Here is a 15,847-nt window from a genome sequence, read left to right as displayed (position 1 = left end):
GCCGACGCTTAACCGACTGAGCCACCCAGGCGCCCCTGGCTGGCTCCTTTCAACATGGCTGCATATTAAGCACATAAGAATATTCTTCATTGTTATAAAACACAAAATCTTCCTCACATTTCCTGAAACATCTCTTGGTCTAACTGCCACTCATCACAAAGTCATGGGTATGAAAACATTTCCCTTTCATCCCATGAGAATCAGCAGCATATAAGAAGTTATAAAAAGTGACCACAGACAACAGACAATAGCCTTCATGAGAGGGATGTGAGAGGGAGCTGTGGGGACAGGGGCCGACTAGAGAGTCCATGCTCCGTCTAGAGGGACAGCTGTCACTCAGTCCGTGCAGATGACTGCTTCATTAGAACATAGGCTCAAGGTGGTCAGCTTGTCCCCATTTCCTAAGAGAAGCAGTGATGATGATATTTATATAAAATTTCAAAACACTGGCAGTCAATTCAAAGTACAGATACAAATTGTACCTTTAGGACGCTAAAGTGCAGATCTCACATTTCAGGTCCGACGCCTGGATCTATCCTGAGGCCGCCTCTTTCTGTCCTTTGTATTTGTCTTGGGAGGGTTTCAATTATGGAGATACACTTTTATTTTCGGTTAAAGAAAATATACAGAAAAATGCTGACTTTATGTGTTCATTTAATCATGAATGGAAAATGGTCCCCTCCTGCTCACGGTGTGGCCCTGAGTTTTGAGGACGGCACAGCAGAAATCTGCAACGGTGATACTCCTCCACGCGCTCAGAGGTCAATCGCTGCAAGACAGACAGGAACTGGCCGGTGGGAGCGCGGTTCTGACCTACCGCAGACCCGTGACATCCTTATCTTCCTGCCCAGCCATCGACAGCTGAGGGAAGCAGTCCCCACTGAGGTTCTGGAATGCCCCACCCTGCCCTGTGAGGCTATGCTCAGAGGCTCTGGGTCGTTGCTCAGGTGAGCTGGTAGGAGTGAAGGGCGCCACCCGCATAGACGCATCAGAAGACAGAATGTGGCAACCTGCCCTGTGCCGTCCAGGGCTTGACACAGGTGGAGAGAGGGTGGCCTGCTGAGCGACCTGGGCCATCTCCCGGCTCTGACCTCCGTTGGTCATTCCAACCTGCACTTTACTGCAGTGCAGAGGCTGGGGGTGGGAGACTTCATATGCTTTAATGGGGTGGCACCGCTCCGGTGAGCTACCCGAGAAGGTGAGGGAAAGGCATTGCGGATCTCTCGCCAGATCTACCCATGCTCGGAAACAGCATCGACTCAGCTGTCAAACCACATCTCAGCAAACTGGCAAAGACTGAAGAATTTGGTAATTCGCTAGGGTAGCGGGGCTGTGGGGGAAACCACCACTCTCCTGCTTGGCTGGTAGGTTTGGGACAATCTTTACCGTGACCAGTTTCTCAATGTCTGCCCAAACCACAAACATATATAACCTAGGACCCACACATTCCACGTCTAGGAATTTATTCTATTGAAAAGCCTGCCCATGTGCCACAGCAAGGCGTGCATGGAATGTCACAGCGAAATAATGGCAGTGACCGAAGTGTCCATTATGGAGGACAGGCTCAGTGAGTGAGCAGAGCTGTGCAATGGAATATTATACAGCCACGAAAAGGACCCAGGACTCTCCTTGCCCACTAATTGGGACTCATTGCCAAGATAGGCCGAACAGTAAAAAAAAAAAAAAAAAAAAAAAAAACCAAAGTGCAAAGCAATGTGTATAATGTGCTCTCACATGTGGGGAAATAGTACGTGGGTATATTCATCGGTCTGTGCATAAAGTCTTAGCAAAAGGACCACAGAAATGATGAATGTTGCTCACCTCTGGGGAGGGAAACCCTGTGGCTGGGATTCGGGGAGAGAGGAAAGCTTTTTACCACATGTCTAAATTTGGAGTGCAAATGGCATGTGACTGCCTTTCCTGGTGGAAACAGAGTTAAAGTCTGAAGAATGGCGATCTCACAAGCAAAACAGAACAAAACAAAGGCAAAATCCCTATCTCAGGATACATACTCCTGACCCCAACGCCCCTGAGCCGCGGTGGCTCATTTGTATCCGAACACGATTGGACGTGTGGCATCCCTCCCCTCATCTTCAACCCAGAGAAGGGTCAGGGAGCTACGGGTGGAGTGTGATAGCCGCTTACCTGCTCCTTCTCTGAATAAGGGTTGTTGAGGACGACAGGCACGTGGGCCTTCCCCCACAGGTCACCGAAGACTCGGTCATTCTCCACGCCCAGCGGCAGTGGTTTGTGTGACTTGCCATCCATACCTCTGAAAGGCAAGGCAGGGGAGGTGAGAATGGCTAGATGTCAGGAATGGCAGGCTGCGTGCCCTGCTCTAAAATTCCCGAGTCTGTCCAGAACCTCATCGGTCACCTACATGACCCTACATAGAGCCAGCAAGCCGTGGGCACCCAGCGTGCCGCTCCGTGTGTCGCCAGCCACAGGTGGGAGGGCAGCCACATCGTCAAGTGCAAAGCTCGCTGGCATTGGCACCGATGGTTGGCAGAAGGACCCTGATGGGATTTTGCCCCTCCCTCCCCATTTCAAAGACCTAGGAACACAAAAGGCTCATCTCCGAGCAGACCCCCTGGACAACTTAATACCCATAGATGAGATATAGGAGTCAGGAGGGACAGGGAAGAAAACAAGTCCTGGGGTACAGGGTGGTAAGTTACCCCAGGGCTGAATAAACACTGACAGTAAGACTAACCATACGAGCCCAGGAGAAGCAGAAATGGTTCTGAAAATGAGGGGAACAGAGCAACAGAAATAACAATACTAATAATAATGATAGCTCGTGTTTATTAAGCACTTCTTATGTGTCAAGCACTTTACAAGTGTTTTAATTTAATCCTGTGACAACTCTGATGGGTATGAATATTAGCCACTATTTTCTTGATGGTGTAAGTGAGACAAAGGCTAAGATGCTCAAGGTCATAGTTTTTCAGCCCACTCTTCCCATCGGTTCTGAAGTGGGGGCTCTCATTATTATCATTCATCAGCATCATTATCATTACCACCACCATTGTCACCATCACCACCAACACCATCACCACCATCACCAACACCATCATCACCATCACCACCATCACCACCATCACCACCACCATTATCACCACCATTATCACCACCATCATCACCATCACCACCATTATCACCACCACCACCACCACCATCATTATCATCATCACCACCTACACTATCACCACCATCTGCCGGAGGCCTGCTCCGGCTGGTCCAGGGCTCCCTGAAGGGGTAGCGGCGTCAGTGAAAAATCCACGCAGTTTCTTTCTTTCTTGGTCACCAGCCTGGCATCATCTCTATCTCTCTGGCATCTCTCTGGTACCTCTCTATCTTGCCAGGTTTTGGGCCTTTATTTATAGATTAATGACATCAAAAAGTGGAATTTTTACGAATAATTCTCAGTGATAAAGATGTTTTAAAAAGGGTGCAGAAACAGGTTTTACAGAGGCATTTTTGAAGAACTATTCTAATTACAATGAGGTAAGTTACACATCATAGGATCACAGGATATTCTCAATGAAAAGCAGATAACATACACATTTGTTTACACTAAGAAGATAGCAGGATGTTTTCAGTGAGAAGCAGATAGCAAACACATTTTATAACAATAACACTAAGATTCAGGCATAAACAAGGCTAGGAGGCATTCTATTTGGCTCACAAGAGGAAGAATGTATTTGTGATGGTTAGTAAATAAACCTTTTGTCACCCTTGTTCTTTGATATTGAAGGTGTAAGCGCCATAGGCCCCTACAGGAGCCAGTCTTTGTATATGAGTTTAAGTTGCAACTACTCTTACCCATCCTCACAATGGGCACCAAATTAGCATATGTATGCACAGCAACTTATGCCTGGCTCTTGTTTGTTTCTTATTCCTAAATTAGGCTTTTTCTCTGGGCCAGAGTAAATATTATTCTTGTGTTCTTTAACCCCCTTTATTATCCATGTCTTAAGTTTGTGAAGCTCAATAGAAGAGCCTTTTGACAAACATCTGCAGTGCTCTGTGTAAATTCCTCTTTCTAGAGGTGGGAATATGCTTCTTCCCATGACATATCTGTGTGGGGAATATCGGTCTGATTTGGAACATTGTGAGGCCTAATCAAGAGCAACAGGCTTAATTTCACATGAGCAGTAGTAGCAGAAGGAGATGCTAGTTTCCACCACTCATGGCAGGAGCCGTGCAACACCTGCCATTTCCTTACTGTGACCGTGTCATCCAGCAAGGCTGGTGCGTCTCCCAGCAACCATCATCATCACCAACACCAACAGCATCACCACCATCACCATGATCACCATCACCACCATCGCCACTGTCACCATCACCACCATTACCACCATCATCACCACCATCATCACCACCACAAACACCATCACCATCACCACCATTATCACCACCACCACCATCACCATCACCATGATCACCATCACCACCATCATCACCACTGCCACCACTACCATCACCATCACCACTATCATCACCACCCCCCAAACTTCCATTGCTACCACCATGACCACCACCATGATCACCACCATCACCATCATCACCATCACCACTACTCGTGCTCATCACCATCCAACTTCTCCTCATCAGCATCACCATGGTCACTACCACCAGTGCCATAATCACTGTCATCATTACCATCATCACCTCCCTTACATGCTAATATTCACCATCACCACCATCATCACCAGCATCATCATCCTCCACCGTCATCACCATCATTAGCATCTTCATTACCATAATAATAACCCTCATAATCATCATAAGATGAGGAAACTGAGGCTCAGAGAGGTTAAATCACTAGCCTAAGTCACACAGCTAGGGATGATGGGATTCAAACCCAGACTGGTTCCTGACTTGAAAGGCTGATTTCTTAACTGTAAACTTTTCCTTGTTCTCTGCTCTTGAACTCAGACTCAGGAGGGGACTATGTTAGCCAAGTTCCACAGCCTGATCACCTCTAAGATGGAGAGAAGTCATGGCTAAGATGGGACTGACTTTGCATCAAAATCCAGACCTCCTGATCAGCTCTGCCTCACCTCTTCCTTCCTCTGTGTGCTGCCATCCAGCTTCCTGACCACCAGCTTCTTTTGAACTCATCCATCCACTTTTACTCTGATTATAGCATCTGTCTGCTCCCCAGCTTTGGGCAGCGTGGCTTGCTCTGGAGGCCCTCTGGGTTTTGGTCCCAGGTGTAGAACCCGACCCTTACCTGGCCCTCTGCTCTATATTCCCAGCTTTGGGGACTTAGGGTCCTTGTTCCATAAATTTCCCCCAACCCCTAGTCTGGTGCCGACAGTCATTTGGGGTCAATCGGAAGCCAGGGCTGAAGCTTTGAGCGCATGGCCCCCAGTGGCCCCTGTGGCTGCTCACTCAGGGCCAGCCAGACCTCCCCTCCTCACTGTGTTCCAAAAGCCCTGGGGGTCTGCGTCAGAGCCGCTCAGACTCTTCTGGTTGGAGAGGTCTGCAATTCAGAGGGAACATTCTGTTTTATCCTCTTTCAAATGTCACCAAAACACACAGGGAGTGGTTCTTGATTACAGACATTTCACAAGTCAGCGGTTTACCTCCACAGTGATAAACAGAGAAATTGTCTGTTGAGAGGCCTGCGCTAAATGTCACCGTGCTCCCTCTCAGCTCTGAAACTCCGGATCCCATGATACCGCAGGACTCGGAATGGGGATTGGGCGGCAGAGACAGTAGGCGAGTGTTGTGTGAGCATCTGTAACATACCAGGTGCTTGCGAAGAAGTGACTTCCTTTAATCTCAACAGACAACAAAAGCCCTATTTTACAGATGCAAAAACTGAGCCTTGAGAGGTTATGTAAGTTTCCAGAGGTCCCACAACGAAGGGCTGGGGTTTGAAACTAGGTCTGGTTGATGCTCGGCCCAGATCCTTCCCTTTTTTCAACAGAGACAGGAAAAACTAGTTACTCCAAGCCAGAGGCTAAAGAGCAAGTAATCCAACGTCTCTTGCTGAATGAGGCCAGTTTGCAAGAATTACAGGGAACAATTACCTAGGCAACTCCGAAAAGGCTCACGTGGCTGTCTTCAGGGACAGCTGCTTCTCTGTCTCCCTTCCCCCCTTGTTAGAGAGCCTTTAACACCCCTGTTTAAATAATGCATTTGAAGTGTTTTGTGAACCACAAACTTATTTAAGAGTCTTGTGCGAGGAGCAGGGGAAGAATATTTTCACTCTGGGACCAAAGGGGACATGCAGGCTGAGCGATTTTGTTTCCATTCAGCCAGGAGCAAGAACAGAAGTGCATTTCAGTATTTCCCAACTCCCCGTCTTACACAAACGTACTCCTCCTTCTTGAGAGGTCCTGGCTTGCGTGTGGCTAAGGACCCCGATCTCACGCTTCCCAGGCCTTCCCATCCGTGCTCTATGCCCATCTCGAAGTCTACGAGGCTTTATTTACCAGTTGCCCCTAGTTCCCAGATGGGACTGAAGAGCCTGTCTTCACTAAGTGGCCTCCGTCTCCTCTCCGGGGTCCTCAGCCCCCTGGAAAGGCCATCACCCAGCGGGCTTGCATTCCGGGTGGACCAGGAACCCCAGAGCCATCATGCGGTCATGCTTGGCGGTTCTCACTTCAGCGTGCATCGGCATCAACTGTAAAAACTCTCCTGAACTTGCCCCTTGGAGAGTCTGACATAGTGGGTCTAGGCGGGACCCCTGGAATCTGCTCTGTCAAAAGCACCCCACATTGTGGTTCAGAGACCTCCTTGAAGACCTCCCTGCCCAGGAGGGCTCTGGGCCTGACTCTTGCCTTGACCAGCAAGGCTCCCTCCCGGTCAGAAATGTCAACCCCCGCCCCGGCCCAAGCTCCCTCTCTTCTTTCTCCCCTTAAGACCAGGCATGGAGGTCTACCTCCCACTTGGCGAGCATCTTCTATAGTTTCTGGCAAGGACAAAGGACACTTTGCTAGCTGGACAATCCTACCCAAGCCAGCCGTCAGTCTGGCATCTCTAGACCTTCTGAGAACCTTTGCCAGATCCTTCCAACTGGGGCTTCTCGGGGGCCAAGCCTTGGACTCTCGCACAGGGGATGGGCTCACCTCCACAGGAGGTCTGCACTGGGCTGACCACCAATTAACCCCAAGTGCCCAGGATGGAGGGCAGGAGGGCCAGGCTTGTGTGCAGGGCACAGTCTGGAGCTAGGGGCCACTGCTCTGGCCCAACCGGGCCAGGAGGCCGCTAAGGAGCAGCTGGGTCCTGGCAGGACGCCTGCTGCATCTCTCCGCAGACACCACCCTATGCCCTGCCCCCGCTTCTCGCAATCCGCCCTCCACCTGGCCGTGGATGCTGGGAGCTAAGTGAAAGCAGGAAGACTTGGGGGCTGTGGAAAGTGAATCTGGGGTCTCTGCAAAGCTTTGTTCTAGAGCTCTCCACGCTGGAGTGAGGGCAGGTGGTGAGGGAGAAAATGACGCTCCGGAGAGCTGGAATTTTACCGTAATTCTCTAGCTGAGAAGTGAGGTGAGGGCCTCTGGGCTCAGCGACAATCATGACTGTAATTGTGCACATCACAAACACCGGGCTGGAGCCACAAACTCCAGGGTGGACGGCGTCTGCGCCGAGCAGATTGGCTGGTTTTGGATCCTGGGCAGCTGGAGAGCCTGCGCCAGCCCCTACCCCGCCCCCAAGACTGGCTGTCTCCCCGCAGTTCAGACTTGGTGCTAATAGCTCAATTTTTTTGAGAGGCTGGAAATCAGTTTTAAGGTGAAACCTCTTGATTTCTCTAGTTTGCCACAAAATCGCTTTTTCAGAAAACTCTGCAGGCCCAATAAGATTCGAGGGAGATCTGAGTGTGACCCTCGACCCCTAGTGTGTGACCTCTGACCTCAAGGGATGTCTGAGCGCCTCTCCCTGGAGGGATGTTCTGGAGAGGTTGAGCAGAGCAGTAAACCTTTGGGGAGGGGGGCTCGCTGGGGAGGGGGGCTCGGCGGGAGGTGGACCGGTCAGCTGTCTGCCTGTGATAAGCGTGCCCACCATTGACCTTTAGGAGGAACCTGAATGGTAGTTCTGGAAGGAATCTTAGGGATCATCTGGTCCACACACGACTTTTACACATGGGAAACTGAGGCCCAGAGAGGCCTAGGGGTTTTCCTAAAATGTGTAGCTAATGAGTGGTAAAAGGGGAACTGGAAGGAAGGTCACTGAACCCAGTCCAATGAGACCTCCCAGTAATGGCCAGTCCAGGGTCTGGCCACAGAGTTGCTCAACAGGGCTTGTTGGATGGGGGTGGGGGACTGAAAACGGCCCCCGAAGACATCAAGTCCCAATCCCCAGAACCCACACATGCTACCTCACACGGAAAAAGGGTCTTTACAGGGGTGATGAATTTAAGGATCCTGAAATTGGGAGGATTCTCTTGGATTAACTGGATGGGCCGTTAATGGTAATGGCCATAAGGATGCCATCACATGTGTCCTCATGAGAAGGAAGACAAAGGTCATGTGAGGCATGCCGCATGCTGGCTTGGAAGGGGCCGGAAGGGGCCACCTGCCAGCAAAGGCAAGGAATGCAGCTCTTGAAGCTGGAAAAGATAAGGAAACAGATTTGCCTCCAGAGCGTCCAGAGCTGTGAGAGAAGAAATGTGTGCTGTTTTAGGCCACCACGTTTGTGGTCATTTGTGACCAGAGCAAGGGGAAACAGATACAACGAGTGTTTGGTGGCAGGGGCAGGGATGGCGTGGGTGCATGCGTGTGTGTGTGTGTGTGTGTGTGTGTGTGTGCGTGCGCAATCTCACTGCCTAGCTGTCTCTTCCTGCTCACACTATGCTCGTGTCCCACAGACCTTCTTTCCATTCCTTGAACATCTCAACCATGTTCCTGCCTCAGGGCCTTTGCTCCTGCTGTACCTTCTGCCAGGAACACCCTTCCCTAGATTTCACATCGTTCGTGCCTTCTGGCCTCAGTATAAACGTTGCCTCTTCAGGGAGGCCTTCTCTGACCCTCTGATCTAGTTTTGTTTTGTTTTTCTTTTACCCAACCCCAAGCCATATTTCTTCAAATCACGATTTCATTTCTTTTATAGCATGCATCGCTATCAAACATGATTGCCTGGGTCTGTCTGTTATTCGTGGCTGGTCCGTGACTCCGTAGCGCAGAGGCTCACCAGTGACGCCCCAGTTCCGAGAACAGGGTCTGGGACAGAAAAGATGCTCAATAAGTATTAGTTGAATTTAAAATGGTGAGGTGCCCCCCTCCTTGCACGCAATCTTGGGGGGAGTGGGCGGCTGGGTGGGCTTATTCGGTGGCTCTTCCCCAGAAGGAGGGGCTGGGTGCCACTGGACAAGAGGGCGGGGACACAGATGGAAGAGAGGGCAAAGCAAGAGTAATAACTCCACAACCAGGACGTCTCTCCCCTCCCCAGAAACGGACGGACTGGGGAAGCCCCTGATGTGCAATGGTCAAGGTGAGAAGGAAAACTTACACTGAGATTCAGCGTGAAGGCAGCCATCGGAGGCAATGCCAACAGAGTGATTCAAAGCCACGAGGCATGTCGAGTGCAGCCAGGAAAGAGACCCTCTATTGAGGACCGTCCTGGGACCCGTGCGGTCACTGGCTGGTCTGCGGTCAGCTCTCCTGGGGTGCTGCCTTGCGTGGATGGCACCCCAGGGCTTAATTCCCCTTCTGGACTAAGAAAATACCCCATGAACTCAGAAACCTGATGGCTAGCGGTCAAGTGCACTGTGGCCAACAGTGCGATCTAGTTAGTGGAGGCTGAGAGCATGGGCTTGGGTCAAGTCCCAGCTTTGTTACTTGCTAGCTCTGTGACCTGTGCCTCTCTGAGCCTTGGTTTGCTTAATAGGAAAATGGGGTGCTAGGAGGAGCAAATGAGTGAGTTGATGTAAAGACCTCAGCGTGGGGCCTGGCTCACCTGGAGTGCTCAGTTCAGCTCAACTAGTATATTGGTCATAAAACAGTCTTGTCACAGCAGACCTCCTCTCCCCGTTAAGCTCATTCTCTAGGGTCGAAGTTGACTTCTGTGCCTCCAGCCACATCCTCTCGCCCAGTTTTGCGCTAACTGTAGCCACCCACAGTGAGATTTCCAGGTAGAACCAAGACAGCACTCTGTGGCCAGGGCTGTGTGACTCTGGGCGAATTGCCCCACCTCTCTGAGCTTCCGTTTCCTTGTCTACAGGGGGGCACAAACCACACAACCTACTTAGGAAGTGGGGCTGAATTGACCCAAGCTCTCAGGGTTGTCTGTAGGTAGCCGAGTGCCCGGCAAGTGCAGGAGAAGTCATCAGAGCGCAGGGCGAGGCTGACTGGCTGGTCCAGATGGATGCTGGACCAGGGACCTTGGCCTCTTTAGAACCCTCCTTCAGGGCAGCAAGCTGAATAACCTGGATATTCTGTGACACGCAGGATTTTAAAGTGACCGCTCCCAAGTGCCAAAGGTCCCAGAGCCCCCAGGTTTCCCTTCCTTACACTGCCACCGCCTGCCAGGCCCACCCCGCCCCCGGATCAAGGGTGAGACTGTGTCTAGGCTAAACATCACTTCTCTCCCCAACTAAGGGCCAGCATTCCCAAACAACGGGCCTTGGGGGGATGCCCCATGAGGGCAAGGAGCTAGAGCAAACAGGAGACTAGGTCCGCGTCCAAGAAGAAAGACGGAAGGAAGGAAATGAGGCCAAGAGAGCAGGAGAGTCAAGGGCACCTCTGAGAACCAGGGACAGCCCCAGCCTCTGCTTGGCCCCCGAAGCCATGGCCTGCTGACTGTGACCTGGATGTGGACTCCTGGCCTTACTGGGCATCCAGATTCGGGCTGCCAGCTCTGACCACACCCACACCCCAGAAAGCAGCCTGGATGGGGAAGCCACTGAAAGGATGAGTCATTTCCAGGCAGCCCTGGAAGGCTGGAAATCCTCCCTGGCCGGCCAAGCTCCGAGAGTTGGCCCTAAAGCCCATTCTGTCTCTGGGCTTCCATTTCCTGACTTGGGACCCTGACACTTAGCAAAGCACTTGTTCCCACCCCCTAGGAGGCCGTTTGGTGATTTCTGCAGGCACTTTTGGTTGTTCCGATGGTGGTGAAGGCTCCTGGCACCAGGGTGGAAAGGAGGTGGCGCTGGGGATGGTCCAGGGACAAACCCACACAAGGAAGAAGGGTCACACCCACCATGCAGACTTAGCACATCAATGAAGATGGAAAGCAAGCTTAAATTTCTGAGGCGAGATCCTGATTTGGTCTTACACAAAAACACGTCTTTAACATATACTGTTTTCTATGCATGCAGCCATTGGGTAAAGACAGGACATCATTTTACCGGGAGTCTGTCAGCATTTTGGAAGATCACATCACCGAGGTGACACTGCTGGTGGCATCTGAGCTACCAAAACAAAACACCTGGGTCCATGTGCATTTAACACTGTCGTGAATGGACTGATTCCCTATTTACGGGCAAATAGCTGAGCGCTGATAGATAAAATTACAGCTTCTGTTATTATAAATTACTTTTATGCTTGGTCTCCTTTATTTTAGAGTTTGGGCATTATTAGCTCCTGGTTGATAAAGGGGGCATTTAAAAATATTTGTTGGGGCACCTGGGTGGCTCAGTCTGTTAAGCATCCAAGTTCGGCTCAGGTCACGATCTCAGGGTTCGTGGGTTCAAGCCCTGCGTTGGGCTCTGTGCTGACAGCTTGGAGCCTGGAGCCTGCTTCAGAGTCTGTGTCTCCCTCTCTCTCTGCCCCTTCCCTGCTCACACTCTGTCTCTCAAAATAAATAAACATTAAAAAAATTAAAAATATTTGTTAAAGCGGGGCGGGGGGGGGGGGTTGAGTCCAGCACAGGTGTGGGCCATTGAGCTAGGGGAACATGCACTATTACTGAACAATACTCCTCCTGAGAACCGTTTACCTTAGTGGGGTTCCTGGAGCCCCGACCTTGCCCTGGGCCATTTTCTTCCAAATTGTACCTCCTCCAAAGCAGTGCTTTCTGCTCCTTTTGGTCACTAGAGGGAGGGCTGTGATGGATGAGGGCAGGCTGAGCACTGAGGGGCAGCCTCCCAATTTGGGGAAATAGGTCAGTCACAGGAGACCCTGTGTCAGACCGGCATGTCCTGCCCCCATCCTCGGGGAAACCAAAGGCTGCTTTTCGGAGTCAGGTGTTTGGAAAGGCCCCTCAGGCCTGGCTCCTGTTAAATCCTTCCTGTTTGACCACCTCACCCAAGCCTAGTGTCCTGCGTCAGGCTTTTGTGTCTGGCACTGCCAGCTAAGAGAGGGTCACATGGGCTTCTCGGAGGGGAGGGCCGAGCTCCCAGCTATGAGAGGGACCCTCCTGGGGACTTCTCTGTAGCGCACAGGGAGAGTCAGCCTCCCAGGTCTGGGGCGGGGCTGAAATCAAGCCCCAGGGAATTCTGGAACTCACAATCCTGTGCCCACCCCACGCTCAGCTGAGAGTCAGAACCTAGTGTACGGAGCATTAAATACAGCCTCCGGGAGTGGACTGTCACACTCATTCAGGATCCTGTTGCACTTCCTGGGAAAAGGGGGTGTCAAGGGGCAGAGAGGCATATACAAACAGAATGAGGGGGAAAAGGCTCTGCTCAGAAGACTTTGATGGCGGGGGTGGGGGGGCACATCTGGTGCCTCCTAGAAAATCAGGCCAATGATTGATTTTGGTTTCTACAGCTGCTTTAGGATTTGAGCCCACTGGCTGTGACTTGGGGGCCATTGGCTGCCCAGAAACGACATCAAGACTATGTTATCTCTGCTGCATGTGCTGTCATAGGGACACCCGGGAGACAGCAGTCCCCCTGAGGACCGGGCTCCAGCCTGCTAGGGAGGGCCTCCGTGCTAGTCATGGGGGAACCGGGCCCCAGATCTCTGTAAGCCAGGCCAGTCCCGAGGACTGATCCCGGCCCCAGGCTCTGGAAAGGAAGGTCAGGACAACAGGGGACCCCACACATTTGCCCCACTGAGGGGGGTTCACACCATGTCCTGTGCACTGGGGCCAAGACCCTCCGTCGCCTGTAGAGATGGGACCAAAGGGACAAAGGAGACTCCAAACTGCCCCCCAGGAACTCACAGAAGAGAGAGGAGGCAGGTTGGAGAACAGAAGCTCAAAGGGCAGCAGGGGATCCCTGGGGCTCCTGAGAGAGACCCCATCTTCCCGCTCGGGGTCTTGCTTGAATCGGCTAATTTTTGCCCAGGTGGGAGAAGTTGGAGAAGCTCCAGGATGCAATGGTGGCCAGAGGTGGAGTGCCATAGACCGATGGCCCCCACCAAAGGGCAGTTGGGGGACTGACCCATCAGGAGGGAGGACTGGGTCCCAGGCAGTTCCTCCACAACAGGCACACTCCCACCTCAGGACCTTAGCACCTGCTCTTCCCTCTGCCTGGCATGCCCCTCCTCCATAAAGCCTCGAGGTGCCCTTCTTCCCCTTCCTCCGGGTCTTCCAATATCAGCTTCCCTGAGCCCTGCCCAGCTTCTCTCTCTAAAATGCACCTTCCGCAATACTTCCTGACCTCTTCCCTACTCCATTTACCTCCTTAGCACATATCGCTGATGACCTACTTACGTTAACATCTTTATCTCATTGATTCTTCGCCTTCCCCCAAGACACTGCAATGCCCCCAGGGTCATGAGGCTTGTCTATTTCATTCATTAACAAGGTCAGAGGGCTGGTGTGTTCCATGGTGTGTTCGTTGCTCCAGCCCCAGGTCCCAGAGCAGTGACTGGCACACAGTAGGTCTTCAAGGAACTTTTGCTAAATGGATCAGTACAAGGGCCTGGGGGGAAGTTGCTTTAATCCAGGCTCCTGAGGGACATCCTGGGGACCTCTAAGTGCTCTCTGGACACTCAGGGGTCCTTGGGGAGGGGGAGCAGTTGGGAAACCTTGGCCTGGGTTTTGGGGTGGCCCCACATCTGAGCCTCTTCTTTGTGGGGGCTGAATAAGAAGTAGGGGCTGTAGGGTCAGTGCTAACCTGAGACCAGCATGGGGGCAGAGAGAAACTTGCCTCTTTCTTCTATTCCTGGACCCACTATTCTCTGACCCTTGGCCCGGCTGCCCATTCCTCCCCACAGAAGGAGCTGGAATCTCAAGCAGCTGTCCCAAGGCGAGAGTTGGTTTAGGCTGAGGGTTACGCATGCCCCAGCCCATCCCGTCTCCCTTCCCAGGACCTTGGCATTCGCCCTACACAGAGGCTGCCATGGACCTGTGCCTCTGGCTCACTGGGTGACTCGGGGAAAGGCCCCTCCTCTCTGAGCCTCAGCCTCCTGCCCCGTGAATTATAGCTCGCAAAAATACCCACGGTGAGGGGTTGCTGGAAGACATGACATCAGCTATCGTGACTGTGAGCCACAGGCTGGAAGGGACACCCATTCTGACCCTACAGTTGCGGTTTTAAGAGAAAGAGGCAAGAGCGGTGGAGCGGATGTGCGTCTGCAGGTATCTGGAATGGCTCAGGTGGGCCTCTGGGCTGTGAGACGGAGGCGCAACACATGTCACGTGCAACACACACACACACACACACACACACACACACACACACACACCTGTACGGCTTACCTGTCCACCTGGACTTCCACATCTTTCATTTGGGCCTTGGAAGGCCCCCCGCCATTGACCCCTTTGCTCCCGCTGTTGAGAAGGCTTAGTACGGGCTCTATCTCTTTGAGCAGATCACCATTCTGATTATCCTGGAGGGCAACTCCTGGGCTCTTCTTGGCGGAGTCCTGGCCCGGGGGCCCGGGAGCCAGGCTGTTGGTACTGGGGAGAGAGCTGGCTTCTTGCCCACTGTCTTTCGCGTGCCGTGGCCCATTGCCAGCACCCGCGGCCCCGTCGACTGCCGGTGTGTGCTCTCTGCTGCCCAATGACTGGTGAGACAAATCGACAGCAGTGGTGGGGGGGGCCAGGGGCCGTGTCACCCGGATGGTCTTGGGGGTCCCATCCCCGGTAAAGGTGGTCTCCAGGTGAGTGGTGAAGCCCTCGGGGCCCCTCAGAATGAGAACCACGTGGGTTTCTGAGGCGATGCCCCTGAGCATCTCCAGGGCGCTGTCATAGCTCAGGTCCACCAGGGGCTGGCCGTTGACCGCGAGGATGATGTCGCCGGCCTGGATCAGGCCGCTCTGCTCCGCGGCCCCCCCTCGAATCAGGTCAGAGATGATCACGGGGGGCTTGCTCACCCGCTCCTTCACCAGGAACCCCAGGCCCCCCACCTTGCGCTTGAAGAGGCGGACGGAGATGACGTTGGGTTGGATCTGTTGCACACTGAACACCTGATTTTCCATGGCGTCTAGTATCCGGGTGTCTGAAGACCTCAAAATAGGTCAGCCACGAGGGCCTCACCGGGAGAAGCCAGGCGTCGGGGTGTGCCGAGAGGAAGGAAAGAGCCGCCTCAGGGCTCTGTCTCTCCGTCTCTGACGTCAGTGCGGTGTCACCCACTCATTGCCATCCGGCCGTCAGTGGCATGATTTCCTGCGTCTGCCTTCCTCCTCGTTCTCTAGGAAGTGATGGCCGATCAGGTGGACATCAGGACTGGCCGTGGGACGTGTCCCTAAGCAGGCGGACTGGGGAGATGTGTCTGGTGGGTGTGTCTAGATGTGTCTGGAGGTGACGCAAGCTTCGGCACACGATTCTCTGGGCACCACCAGCCCGTCAGGCCTGTGCTGGAGAGAAGGAATGAGGGAGGGGGTAGAGAGAATTACGAAAGAGAGATTGATGTGGAGGGCCCGACACCACTTTCTAAACCGAGATGGAAAGGCAGCCGACTGAGAAGTCCAATGCAAGACACTGGAGCTTGGAAGCCAACCTAGAAATGAAGTCCCTCTTCCTCAAGGGGAAGGGGTGGGGGCCTCCCCAGTTAGCTGAAATT

The 15,847-nt window shown here is 52.7% G+C and overlaps 1 protein-coding gene across 1 annotated transcript in view; it reads right to left on the bottom strand.

Annotated features, from left to right (window-relative positions):
* The window catches only part of NOS1 (nitric oxide synthase 1), an 83,676-nt gene extending 68,067 nt beyond the window's left edge, over positions 1–15,609 (bottom strand). Inside the window, exons 1-2 of the mRNA XM_029922768.1 lie at positions 14,542–15,609; positions 2,146–2,272 (exon numbers count right to left, since the gene is read on the bottom strand). Coding sequence (XP_029778628.1) covers positions 2,146–2,272; positions 14,542–15,263 — 849 coding nt within the window. The 5' untranslated portion in view covers positions 15,264–15,609. The remainder of the gene's footprint in view (positions 1–2,145; positions 2,273–14,541) is intronic.
* Positions 15,610–15,847: the final 238 nt, after the last annotated feature.

The sequence above is a fragment of the Suricata suricatta genome, chromosome 14 (assembly GCF_006229205.1).
Source record: "Suricata suricatta isolate VVHF042 chromosome 14, meerkat_22Aug2017_6uvM2_HiC, whole genome shotgun sequence".
Taxonomy (NCBI): domain Eukaryota; kingdom Metazoa; phylum Chordata; class Mammalia; order Carnivora; family Herpestidae; genus Suricata; species Suricata suricatta.
The sequence above is the reverse complement of the archived record's forward strand: the minus strand, read 5'-3'. Positions and strand labels throughout refer to the sequence as shown.